We start from the raw sequence: 13,508 nt of genomic DNA on the forward strand, positions 1-13,508 counted from the left end.
ATTTCTGTTTAAACATGAACATGGAAGCTATAGAAATTTACTGGTTTGTAAAGATTAAAATAGTACTGCAGTTTAGCTCAGTGGTTAAGGCTCTGGGTTACTGATCAAAAATTGGGGGGTTCAAGTCCCAGCACCACCAAGCTGTGTGTGTTTTTTTTATATATATATATATATATATATATATATATATATATATATATATATATATATACACACACTGTGCTGTAATGTTCCTGTGACAAATCTTGAATTCTAATTGGCAATTTCAACTTTAAGTGTTTTTGCTGCCCTCCTTCTACTATTCCACTCCTTTAATCTCTCCCTGCTGCACTCACCTCCAACCAATAAAACTGGCAACCTTCTAGACCTGGTCTTCCTCAGAAACTGCTCAGTCTCAGATCCCATAGTTACCCCTCTCCATCTGTCTGATCACCACTTCATTTCATTCCCCCCCCCACTGTTACAGTCCATCATAATCTCCGCTCCCTCTCGTCTCTTGCCTCCTCTGTCACTGCTTCACCCCCCCCCGAATCCTTCTCCAATCTTCCCAGAGAATCTGCTGCATCTTCTCTGCTCTCCTCATCACTTGACACATTATCTCCTCTTGTCTCCAGGCCAGCAAGATCTTCCACTCCTAGTCCCTGGATGTCTGAAACACTTTGCTCCAACAAAAATGGTCTACATGCAGCAGAGAGGAAGTGGAGAAAATCCAGGGCCCCAGCCGACCTGTCTCATTACCAGTCTCTCCTTGCTGAGTTCACAGCTTCACTCAAATCAGCCAAGATCAAGTTTTATCGCTTAAATTCATACCACCATCTCGAATCCTCATCAACTGTTTTCTGTTTTTTTTTCCCTCCTCAACTCTCCACCAGCTGCACCTCAATCCTTAATAACTGCAGATGACTTTGCAGTCTTTTTTGAGGAAAAGATCATGGCCATCCACAACTCCTTCACCACCCCTGCCTCCCACCCCACCCTACCTGTCTCTTCCCCCTTCCTCTCTGCTTTTTCCCCTCTTTCCACTTCTGATGTCTCCCAGCTCCTGCTCTCTCACCATCCTACTACCTATGGCCTTGACCCTATTCCCTCATCTCTTCTCCAGACTATCACTCCTGACATGCTCCCATTTATCACCTTCCTTGTCAAATCCTCCTTGTCCTCCAGATACTTTCCCTCCAGCTTCAAATGGGCCCACATCACTCCTCTGCTGAAAAAAAAAAAAAAAACACCCTAGACCCCTCTGTCATCCAGAACTACCGCCCAGTTTCTCTTCTCCCGTTCCCATCAAAGATGCTTGAACATGCTGTTGCTAACCAACTATCCTCTTTTCTCTCACAGAACAACCTCCTGGATCCTCACCAGTTCAGCTTTCTGAGCTGGACACTCACCTGAAACTGCGCTTCTCTCCATCAGTGAGACCCTTCATGCAGCATTTGTCGCCTCCCTCTCCTCTGTCCTGATTCTCCTTGACCTTTCTGCTGCATTTGACACTGCTGATCACTCCATCCTCCGGTCATCCCTATCAGCTCAGAGGATCTGCAGGACAGCCCTAGACTGGTTCAAGTCCTACCTCTCCAGTTGCTTCTTCCAGGTTACCTGTTTGGTACTGTATCGGCACTCCGCCCACTTACCACTGGTGCCCCTCATGGTTCAGTCCTTGGTCCACTTCTCTTCTCCCTGTACACCCAGTCTCTCGGTCCAATTATCTCTGCTCATGGTCCATTCTACCACTGCTATGCTGATGCCACCCAACTGTTTCTCTTTTTCCTCCTTCTGACACACAGATATCTGCTCACATTTCTGATTACCTGTGTGACATCCAGAGCTGGATGGACAACCATCACCAGAAGCTCAACCCAGAAAAAAGACAGAGGTGATCTACATTCCTGCACCATCCTCTCCACCCATGGACATTGTCATCTCCCTGGGGGACCATCTCTAGGTCACATTCACCCAGTGCGAAGAACCTTGGGGTCGTGTTCGACAACAGACTCTCCCTCCTCAGTGAACATCGCTGCAGTGACCCGGACATGTTGATTTCTCCTCTACAACATCTGAAAGAGCCGACCTTTCCTCACCACCTAAGTCTAAGCACTAATTCTCTCCCGCTTGAACTACTGCAACTCTCTCCTTACTCCAGAACGCTGCAGCTCACCTGGTCTAAACCTCCCTCGTTCTTCCCATGTCACTCCTCTGCTTGCCAACCTGCACTGGCTACCAATCGCAGCCGATATAAAATTTAAGACATTGGTGCTAGTTTACCAGGCATTAGGGGTAAGGGCCAGCATACCTCCAGAGTCTGATCCACCCCTACACGCCAGCCAGATCCCTACATGCCACTACTATCAAGTTGCCTGGCCCCTCCTCCTCCTCTCCACTCCTGCCCAGCCCGCTCAAGACTGCTGTCTGTCCTGGCTCCCCATTGGTGGAATGACCTTCCCACTGAGGTCAGAACTGCTGACTCCCTGACCACCTTCAAGCGCAGACTGAAAACTCAACTCTTCAGGCTGTGCCTCTCCCCTGCTTCCGTGCCCACTGTGTAACTGCGTATTGGTCTAGACCAACCCAGGCTGTGTATGGTCTAGTCTGGGGTTAGCCGTTGGAGTTTTTCCTCTGTCAGTTCATTTGTATGGTTGGTTTGCTTCCTTGGCTGTTTGAGTATTGGTACTTCAACAGAATATTACACTAAGTGATATTCTGTCACTTGTTCGGTTGGCACTAGAATTTTCTTGTCTAGAAGTTCAGCACTTCTTGTACCTGACTTCTGCACTTCTTGTATGTCGCTCTGGATAAGAGTGTCTGCTAAATGCCACGTAATGTAATGCAACATAACGTTATATAATGAAATGTTTGCTCCAGGGCGGCACGGTGGTGTAGTGGTTAGCACTGTCGCTTCACAGCAAGAAGGTCCTGGGTTCAAGCCCAGCGGCCGGCGAGGGCCTTTCTGTGTGGAGTTTGCATGCTCTCCCCGTGTCCGCGTGGGTTTCCTCCGGGTGCTCCGGTTTCCCCCACAGTCCAAAGGCATGCAGGTTAGGCTAATTGGTGGCTCTAAATTGACCGTAGGTGTGAATGCGAGTGTGAATGGTTGTCTGCATCTATGTGTTAGCCCTGTGATGACCTGGCGACTTGTCCAGGGTGTACCCTGCCTCTCGCCCATAGTCAGCTGGGATAGGCTCCAGCTTGCCTGCGACCCTGTAGGACAGGATAAGTGGCTACAGATAATGGATGGATGGATGGATGGATGTTTACTTCAATGATTACCTCTGCAGCTTGGTACAACCTGAGCTTGGTTTGTATCTAAAAGAAGGAATCAATTGTCTACAAAAGTATGCAAACTTCCTCATCCCTCACTCTTTATACTTCAGAAAATAAATTCTCAATGAGATGCTTCTTCAAAGCGCGAGTTCCTCAATATCATCATCAAGTGTTGTAATGGCCCTAACAGCCAGGCCACCCTCACTGATGTGTAGCGTGGTCCTATTAAGCCTGTTGGGAGTCTCTGGGTCTCTTCTCCGTCCACTTGATGAAGGTTTTGTGCTAGAAGAGCTCAGGAGCTCCATCTTGCTGGGTGACTCACGCGGTGCAGACAAGGCTGCAGATCCGAACAACTGCTGCATGAGGTTGGACTTTTTCTCCTTCACATGTCCACTGAAGTCCATCCCTTCTTTCTCGTCTCCTGATGACTGGTCTACAGTCTGGCTCGGGCTCCAGTGTCCAAGACCTGCTTGTGGGGCAGGTTTACCAAACGATGGAGCATAGCTGCCAAAGGTGAGGTCAAGATCCTGATTGGTTTTCTGTGATCTCAGAGCTCCACCCCTTTTCCCGGTCTTGGGTGTGCTCAAATATTCATGAGGCTCTGTGAAGCTGAAGATGGAGGTGTTCCGATTCCGAGGAGGAGTGCGAGTACTTTCTGTTTCATCACGGAAGAAGCTGGAATCCTGTGCCTGAGCTTGCATGTCAATCTCATGCATTTTGGCCAAAAGTTGGTCTTTGCGTCGGCGCTCTTCCTCTGAACGCTCCTGATTAGCCTGGATCTCCTGTTTGCTCAAGTGTGGCTCTTTACCCTTCTCTTCCTCAGTCTGCCACTCACTCCGCTTCTTCCTGTCCTCTTCATCTTGGTCCCACCCTGTCACAAGGGACAAATAAGGTATTTGAATATGTGCACATACATGAACAGTGATCTCTAAAATCACACAACATGCCAATGTCTACATGCTTGAGAACTTTTTCTATTTCTACTTCTATTTCTCCAACTCCTGGTTATTCTTCAGTAAATCCAGATAGCAACTTTAGCCATTAACACTTATATTCTAACAATTCTGAGCTGCTTCATAGCAGCAAGTGATAAAATGAAAATATCTTAAAAGAAAGCTATAAATTTCTATCAGCAGCTCATGTTCATCATCTTGTCTTTTTGAGATTAAAAAAAATAACTCTACGAAACACCGATAAACCTACTCATTCATGCGCTAATCTAATTAACCAATCATGTGCCAGCGCCATGATGGATAAAATCATGTGGATACAGGTCAAAATCTGCAGCATTTACTAGACACTTTTATCCACAGCAATGTCCAACAAGCACACCCAGCACCTAGGGAGCAGTTGGGAGTTAGGTGCCTTGCTCAAGGGTACTTCAGCCATGGATTTACCTGCTGATCCATGGAATTGAACCAGTGACCCTTTGGTCCCAAGGCTGCTTCTGTAACCTGTAGACCATGGTAGCCCCACAGCAGTTTTTGTTTACAACAAACATAAGAACAGAAAAAAAATGTGACATTGTTGTTGGTCAGGAGTTGGTTTGAGTATTTCAGAAACTGATGAGCTTGGATTTTTTTTTTTTATTATCAGACCTGCAGATGGAAATGTCTTGTCGATAAGAGAGGTCAGAAGTGACTGGCAGGACTGTTTCGAGCTGACAGGAAAGCACTGGTAACTCAGTTAACCATTCTTTCCAGCGGTGGTGAGCAAAAAAGTATGACAACGTGTCAAACCTTGAGGTAGATGTGCTTCAGCTGAAGACCACATCAAAACTGGACGGACTGTGAACATTATCTGAAAATCTTGACCATTATTGGCATGATATTATGCACCGAGTTACTGCCACATGACTGGCTAATTGGATAATTGCATGAATGAGCAGGTGTACATATTTTTCTTTTGTGGCCAGTGACTATAAGTGATCAGTAATGCCTTATTTGTCAAAGGTTTAGGTTTGTCAAGTTGTCAGTGAAAATTTCACATACAATGCAAAATGTTTTGTTTGGACTGACTTTCCCCATCACCTGCTTACAAGCATGATGCAAACAGAGCAGGCAAAACTTAGAGTGAATAATGTTGTCCATTTTCTAATATTCTTACTGTCTCCAGAGTTAGCAACACTTAATCAGTATGTATTTAAAATTCAACATACTCTTGCATCTCAAACAATTAGAATATGGTGGAAAAGTTCAATATTTTCCAACAAATATTTAAGAAAGAAAATGTAGTATATTCTAGACTCATTACATGTAAACTAGAATGTTTCAAGCATTTTCCTATTTTAAATTTTTATAATTATAGCCTACAGCACAAAAAAAATCTGAAAATATGAACATTTCATTTCGAGTTTGAGTAAAACAGTATAAAAATACAGTGTATCTCTCGGTCCAATTCAGTACACACAACCACAATCATGGGGAAGACTGCTGACTTGACAGTTGTCCAGATGATGATCAACACCCTCCATAATGAGGGTAAGCCACAGAAAGTCACTGCTGAAAAGGCCGGCTGGAAAAGGTACACAAGCAACAGGGATGACTACTGACTTGAAAGAACTGTCAAGAAAAGTCAATTCAAGAATTTGGGAGAGCTTCACAAGGAGTGGACTGAGGCTGGTGTCAGTGCATCAAGAGCCACCATGTACAGATGTCTTCAGGAAAGAGGCTACAACTTTTGCATTCCTAATATAAAGCTACTCCTGAACCAGAGACAATGTCATAAGTGTCTTACCTGGGCTAAGGAGAGAAAGAACTGGACTGTTGCTCAGGTGGTCCAAAGTCCTCTTTTCAGATGAAAGTAAATTTTGCATTTCATTTTGAAATCAAGGTCCTAGAGTCTGGAGGAAGAGTGGAGAGGCACAGAATCCAAGGTGTTTGAAGTCCAGTGTGACGTTTCCACAGTCTGTGATGATTTGGGGTGCCATGTCACCTGCTGGTGTTGGCCCACTGTGTTTTATCAAGTCCAAAGTCAACGTATTCATCTACTATGAGATTTTTAGAGCACTTCATGTTTCCATCTGTTGACAAGCTTTAAGGAGATGCTGATCCCCCCTCCCCCCACTCTGGGAGCGATCTCCTTTCTGGGACGACCTCTTCTTCTCAGTGCTGGCTTGTCTGGGTGTTCAGTGTGGAATTCCTGGGTGAGGCATAGGCCTAAGATGTCTTAAGAGTTTACCCAGCTGCGTTCCTCTGGGCTGTACCCTTCCCAGTCCACTAAGTACTCTAGTTGCCCCGTCTGCGCCAAGAATTGAGAATCTTGTGCACTTGCTGTAGTGGGTCTCCCTCCTGTTCCGGGGGGGTTGTTCCTCTGATGGGCGTGTTAGTAACAAGGGGACCTTGGATGGTGGGTTTAAGGCATAATGGAACGTGGGAGCCAGTCTGCAGTGAGGGGAGTTCCAACTTGTAGGAGACGGTTGATTCTACGGATTTTATACGGACCAATGTATCGGGCTTGGAGCTTCCAGCAAGAGTTGGGTTCTGGTAGATCCCTTGTGGACACCCACACTTTGTCGCCTGGGGCATATTCAGGAGTCTCCCCTTGGTGTCTATCTGCACATTGTATTGACCACCTCCAGCCTCTGGTGAAACTCTTCCCATACCTACTCGCTCCTCTTGAACCAGGAGTCCACAGCCAGGATTTGCGTTGGGGAATCGTCCCAGAGGAAGAGTGGTGGTTGATAACCAAAGATTCACTGAAATGGTGTTAGCTGGGTGGCCGAGTGTTTTAACGAGTTCTGGGCGTATTCGGCCCAAGGAAGGAACTGCACCCAATCCTTTTGATTCTTCATGCAGAAGATCCTGAGAAAGCACCCGACCTCCTGGTTGGCGCACTCCACCTGGCTATTGGACTGTGGGTGGTACCCTGAGGTTAGGCTCATGGATACCCTTAAATCGGTCCATAAACTTGGTCCATCCTCTGGAGATGAACTGGGAATTCCAGTCACTGACAATGTCCTCCAAGATACCATAATATCAGAAAATGTGATTGAACAGGAGTTCTGCAGTTTCAAATGCAGTGGGTAGGCCGGACAGAGGACAAAGGAATGAGCTTGAGGGATTTGGAAAAGCGATCAATGACAACCAGAATGACTGTATTACCTTGGGATCAGGGTAGGTCAGTGATGAAATCTATGGCCATGTGCGGCCAGGGTCGTTGAGGTACCGGGAGCAGACAGAGCTGACCAGCTGATGGAGCCCAGGGTACTTTCGCTTGGGTGCAGGTGGAGCAGGATGAAACCAAGTGGTTAATTTCTGAAACCATGTTCTCTCACCAATACTTATTCTGGAGGAGTTGATAAGTTCGTTGACTGCTGGGGTGCCCCGTGGCAGGAGAAGCATGGGCCCAGGTGATGAGTTGACCTCAAAATTGGGACGGCACATACACGAGTCCAGGAGGACAGTTCTCAGGTGTATTTAGAGATGTAATTGCATAATTTCTTTATCTACTTCCCATGTAGTGGCATGCACAAAGCACTCGGGTGATAGGATAGGCGTAGTCTCTGAAGTGTGGTTCTTTTAGGTGTGGATTCTGGAGAGGGTGTCTGCTTTACTGTTTCTGGGACCTGGGTGGTAAGAAATCATAAATCTAAATCTGGTGCCCATCTGGCTTGGTGGGTGTTTAGGCGTTTAACTGTCTTCAGATATTTGAGATTCTTATGATCGGTGAGGACAGTAAGTGGATGTGTGGTGCCCTCCAACCAATGTCTCCATTCTAAGAGCTAGTTTGCTTGCTAGAAGTTCCCAATTACTGACGTCATAACTCGGCTCAACTGGGGGGAGTTTCTTTGAAAAAAAAAGGCCACAGGATTTAGCTTTAGCTTATTTCTGAAATGCTGAGAACACCCCTCCAACTCCTGTCTCAGATTTACATAGGAATAACATCCATGAAATGTATCAGTCAGGATTTAGACCTCATCATAGCACAGAGACAGCACTGGTTAAAGTAGTAAACGACCTACTGTTGGCGTCTGATCAGGGCTGTGTCTCGCTACTTGTGTTGCTTGACCTTGGTGCAGCATTTGATACCATTGATCATTCCATTCTTCTGGATAGACTAGAAAATGTTGTGGGAGTTAAGGGAATGGCCCTCTCCTGGCTCAGGTCTTATCTAACGGATCGTTATCAGTATGTTGATATAAATGGTGATATTTCTAGACGTACCGAGGTAAAGTTTGGTGTTCCACAAGGTTCTGTCTTGGGTCCACTGCTTTTTTCTCTATATATGTTACCTCTGGGCGATATTATTCGTAAACATTGTATTAGTTTCCACTGTTATGCTGATGACACACAGTTGTATGTCTCTGCAAAACCTGATGAGAGACACCAGCTTAATAAAATTGAGGAATGTGTTAAGGACATTAGACACTGGATGCTTATAAATTTCCTTCTGCTTAACTCTGACAAGACTGAAGTACTTGTGCTAGGACCACATACAGCTAGAAGTAAGTTTTCTGATTACACAGTAACTCTGGATGGCCTTTCTGTTTCTTCACGTGCAGCAGTAAAAGACCTCGGAGTGATTATTGACCCCAGTCTTTCATTCGAAACTCACATTGATAACATCACCCGGATAGCTTTCTTTCATCTCAGAAATATTGCAAAGATAAGAAATTTAATGTCATTGCATGATGCAGAAAAACTAGTCCATGCTTTCGTTACCTCCAGGTTGGATTATTGTAATGCCTTACTGTCTGGATGTTCCAATAAGTGCATAAACAAGCTCCAGTTAGTTCAAAATGCCGCAGCAAGAGTCCTTACTAGAACTAGAAAATATGACCACATCACGCCTGTCTTATCCACACTGCATTGGCTCCCAATCAAATTCCGTATTGATTATAAAATACTACTATTGACCTTTAAAGCACTGAATGGTCTCGCACCACAGTACCTGAGTGAACTTCTGCTCCTCTATGACCCGCCACGCCTACTTAGATCAAAAGGTGCAGGCTATCTGCTGGTACCTCGTATAGTGAAGGCTACATCAGGGGGCAGAGCCTTTTCTTACAAAGCCCCACTGTTATGGAACAGCCTTCCAAGTAATGTTCGGGAATCAGACACAGTCTCAGCATTTAAGTCTAGGCTAAAAACATATCTGTTTAGTCAAGCCTTTTGTTAATGGTGTTTGAGGTAAAGGAGTAGATCTGGAGGGTCCTCAGACATAGAGTGTTTTGGTAAACTGGGATGTATGGATGCTGTCAGTCCCCACTCGCTTGTTCACTCGAGTTTGTTGACGGTGCAGTGGCTGGCTGCTTTATGTCCCGGGGCTCCCTCATGCCTGTGTTACCTTCTGGCTCTCTCCTTTTAGTTATGCTGTCATAGTTAGTTGCCGGAGTCCCTGCTTGTACTCGGTGCAATATGTATACTGTTCCTACTTATTCAGGTGACATTGGGCATACCTAACCACCTGTGTTTTCTTTCTCTCCCCCCCCCACTCCAAATCTGTCCCTCTGAGTTACATGGAGTCAACAGGAAATCTTTTGGTGGAGACGGTGGGGACCTCGACTGGCTATCGTAGCCTGCAGGGAATCGGCCGTCAGACATTCTGTCGCATGTCCCAGACCCGGTGAAATGTAACTGAATTGTCTTGGCCAGGCCTAAGGGTCCCATCTGCATCTCATCATTGCTGAGGAGTGTGCTCCCATCACCCAATCAAGCATCCAGCCAGAGCAGGTCATGATATATTTTTTTTACCATATTAACATGCCATTGTGTTTCATGCCTGATGTAAAGACTCTCGTCTCTGCAAGCCTACCACACAGATTTAATACTTGTCATTTTTAGGGCATACCTAACAACATGTTTTCTTTCTCTCCCCCCCCCCAATCTGTCCCTCTGAGTTACATGTTGATCCTGGGATTGAGATGCTGGCCTCTTCTGCCCCTCGGACCTGCTTGATCCATCCTGGTGCCCTGTGTCTGGTCGGAGTTTTATCGCCCCACTCCTGTGAAGGACGGCCCCATGAGGACAGTTGAGGGTTATACCTGTTAAAACTGTTAATATTATAGTCAGGCTGTCTGTTGTTGCCCAAATGAGGATGGGTTCCCTTTTGAGTCTGGTTCCTCTCGAGGTTTCTTCCTCATGTCGTCTGAGGGAGTTTTTCCTTGCCACCGTCGCCACAGGCTTGCTCATTGGGGATAGATTAGGGATAAAATTAGCTCATGTTTTAAGTCGTTCAAATTCTGTAAAGCTGCTTTGCGACAATGTTTATTGTTAAAAGCGCTGTACAAATAAACTTGATTTGATTTGATTTGATCTACCTCTACGGTGAATGGCTGAGTAGGGTCTGGGTGCCAGAGAATGCAGGCTGATGTAAATGTGGCCTTAAGCTGGTTAAAGGCTTCTTCGGCAGCTGGGTTCCACTGGAGATGTCGCAGACCCTTTCTCAGTAGGCTGGTGAAAGGAGCGGCAATCATGCTGAACCCACGGATGAAGTGACGATAAAAGTCACCGTACCTCAGGAAATGTTGCAGCTCCTTTACAGTGTCGGCCAGGAGGTGACCGTAGAGACTTTACTATGGTCCATGCTTACTCCCTCCATGCTGATGTACCCAAGGAACGAGATCTGATGAACGTGAAGCTCATACATCTTGGCTTTCACACATGGAGGTGATTTTCCAGTAACCGGGTGAGTACTGACCTTAAATGTTCGTGGTGTGAGCAGATCAGAATACAGTCTATATAGGCGATAACACAGTGCTCCAGCATGTCTTTTGAGGATGTCGTTGATAAGACATTGGAAGAAGCTGGGAGCACAAGAAAGTCCATAAGGCATTGCCAAGTATTCAAAAATTGCCCAGACATTGTGCTAAAGGCAGTCTTCCACTCATACCCTCTCGAATTCTGACCAGGCTGTAGGTGCTTCGAAGGTCCAACATGGTAAAGATTGCCATGGACCTTAACTGTTCCAAGGCTGACAGCACTAGGGGAAGCAGATAAGGATATTTGACTGTGACCTGGTTAAGACCTCGGTAATCAATGCATGGTCGAAGGCCCCCCCCCCCTTCTTTTCCATGAAGAAGAAGCTGGCTGAGGCTGGGGACATCAATGGTCTAACGTACCCATATTGTAGTGCCTCCTGTACATACTCCTCCATGGGTATTTGTTTAGTGATGGACAGAGGATATATGTGGTTACGAGGTGGGGTCGTACCTGGGAGGTGGTCTATGGCACAGACATAAGTTCGATGAGGAAGTAGGCCACTTGCCTTACCCTTACTGAAAACTTCCTTGAGGTCATGATAATAAGAGACAACAGTGTTGATGTTACCGGGCAACGGGCTCTCTACAGAGGTGGACAAAAGGGTAACTTGTGGAAGTTTCAACCAATTCTGGAAGCAGGATGGGGACCATTGCAGAATTTCTCTGTGCTACTAGGAGATTAGGGGGTTGTGAAGCTGGAGCCATGGAAACCCCAGGACTAGAGCATGCTGTGCTGTATGAGTGACCAGCAAGGTGATGTGTTCAACATGAAGAGCCCCAACCTGGATTTCAAGTGGTGACATGCATGTTGTGACAAGCCCATCACCGAGGGGGCCTCCATCTATGGCTTTGAGGTTTATTGGTCACTGGAGTTTTTCCATGGGCAGGTTATATCTCTGAACAGTCACAAGACTAATGAAGTTGACTCTGCCCCTGAATCTATGAAGGCAGAGAGAACATGGGTCGAGTCTGGGAGCTTTAACAGTACTTGAATCTTGAGAGAATGTGGTGTGTGGATGGGTTCATGACTCACCGGGCTTGGCAGACAGGTTTCCTGGCTGGTGAGAACCTCCCTTCTAGAGTTAGGTGGGTGAGCGGAACACTTTGCTATCAGATGGCCTGACTCACCGCAGTAAAAACACAACCCTTCATGAGACCTCCTGTCCCACTCAGAGTGTTGTAAGCGAGCATGGGAGACCTCCATAGGAATCTGGGATTGTGGAGTAGGTGGAAACGCAGGCGGTGGTTGTAATGAGGGTCTGTTTCAAAGAAGGTGATCTAGGCAGATGGCCAGGTTGATAAGGGAGTCGAGAGTGAGTTGGTCATCACAGCATGCCAGTTCGGTGAGAACCTCAGGGGACAGTCCCTGACGAAAGGTGGCCTTTATGGCTGGCTCGTTCCACCCATTTCCTGCTGCCAGCATGCGAAATTCCAAAGCGTATTTGGCCACTCTCTGATCCCCCTGCCTAATGGTGAGTAGTTTCTCCCCAACTTCGACACCCTCAGGCTGATCGAAAACTCGCTTGAACAGTTTGGCGACTCGGTCATAGGAAGTGATGTGTTCACCCTCACACTCCCAAACAGCACTAGCCCACTTCATAGCCTTGCCTGTGAGGAGACTGAGGAATTGAGAAATGTTCTGCTCCTCTGTAGCTCCAGTGAGGGTCATGAAATATCACGAACATTGAAGAAGAAACCCCTTACAATCTGCAACTTCTCTGGAGTACTTCTCAGGTCGAGGAACCATGGCTACACTGGTGGAGGATGAGGGACATGTCAAGATGGCCCATGAGACAACAGCTGTTAACTGCAGCATTGAGAGCAGTTTGCTTTGCTTCTTCTGTCACATCCACTGATGGTGAAGTATCCTTGTCAGGGTGCAGGCACTTACGGATGCAAATGCAGGGGAGAGCAGGTGTGTCGCAAACCAGTAACCAAATCCAAATCAGCAATCTGAAGGTGTAGTCGGGGACAGGCAGAGGTCGGTCGATGAACAAACATTGTGTCAGAGAAAACTCAAAGTCGATGTCAGCACGCAAAGGGGTCAAAGTCACAGAAAGTCAGAACTGAAATGCAAGGCTTGATATGATCAGGTATGCGGATACAGAACAATACTTCGCATTGAGCGTTTGTGAGTGCTGGGCTTATGTAGGGAGGTAATTACTGGGGAAATGGGAAACAGGTGCACTTCCTATAATTCAGGAGATGAGGGGCGTTGTGGTGCTTGGGAAGTGTAGTCCGGTGCAGCCATGTTTGGAGGCTGCTCCGAACTCAGGTTTTCAGTGCTATTACTGACAGTTTGTAAATTTAACTAACGTAAACCTTGACTTCATCAACTTCAAATCATATAATTTGCACATTTATATCTGGAATACACCATCAAGTTTAGATCACTTATTTTTATTATATTCACAGCATGTAGCAGATGCCCTTATCCAGAGCGGCTCATAGAAGAGCTCTGGCATCTCTATCAAATACACATTCTTATGCTAGTTCACTAGGTCAGGGACTTGGATCATATGAGTGCCATAAAAAAAAGACAAACTGTAAA

The 13,508-nt window shown here is 46.2% G+C and overlaps 1 protein-coding gene across 2 annotated transcripts in view; it reads right to left on the bottom strand.

Annotated features, from left to right (window-relative positions):
- Window positions 1-1,015: 1,015 nt before the first annotated feature.
- lca5 (lebercilin LCA5) overlaps window positions 1,016-13,508 on the bottom strand; it is a 74,732-nt gene continuing 62,239 nt past the window's right edge. For both annotated transcript variants that reach the window (XM_060938517.1, XM_060938518.1), the window contains one exon: window positions 1,016-4,126. In XM_060938517.1, coding sequence (XP_060794500.1) covers window positions 3,393-4,126 — 734 coding nt within the window. In that variant the 3' untranslated portion in view covers window positions 1,016-3,392. The remainder of the gene's footprint in view (window positions 4,127-13,508) is intronic.

This window comes from Neoarius graeffei, chromosome 13 (assembly GCF_027579695.1).
Source record: "Neoarius graeffei isolate fNeoGra1 chromosome 13, fNeoGra1.pri, whole genome shotgun sequence".
In the NCBI taxonomy this organism is placed as follows: Eukaryota; Metazoa; Chordata; class Actinopteri; order Siluriformes; family Ariidae; genus Neoarius; species Neoarius graeffei.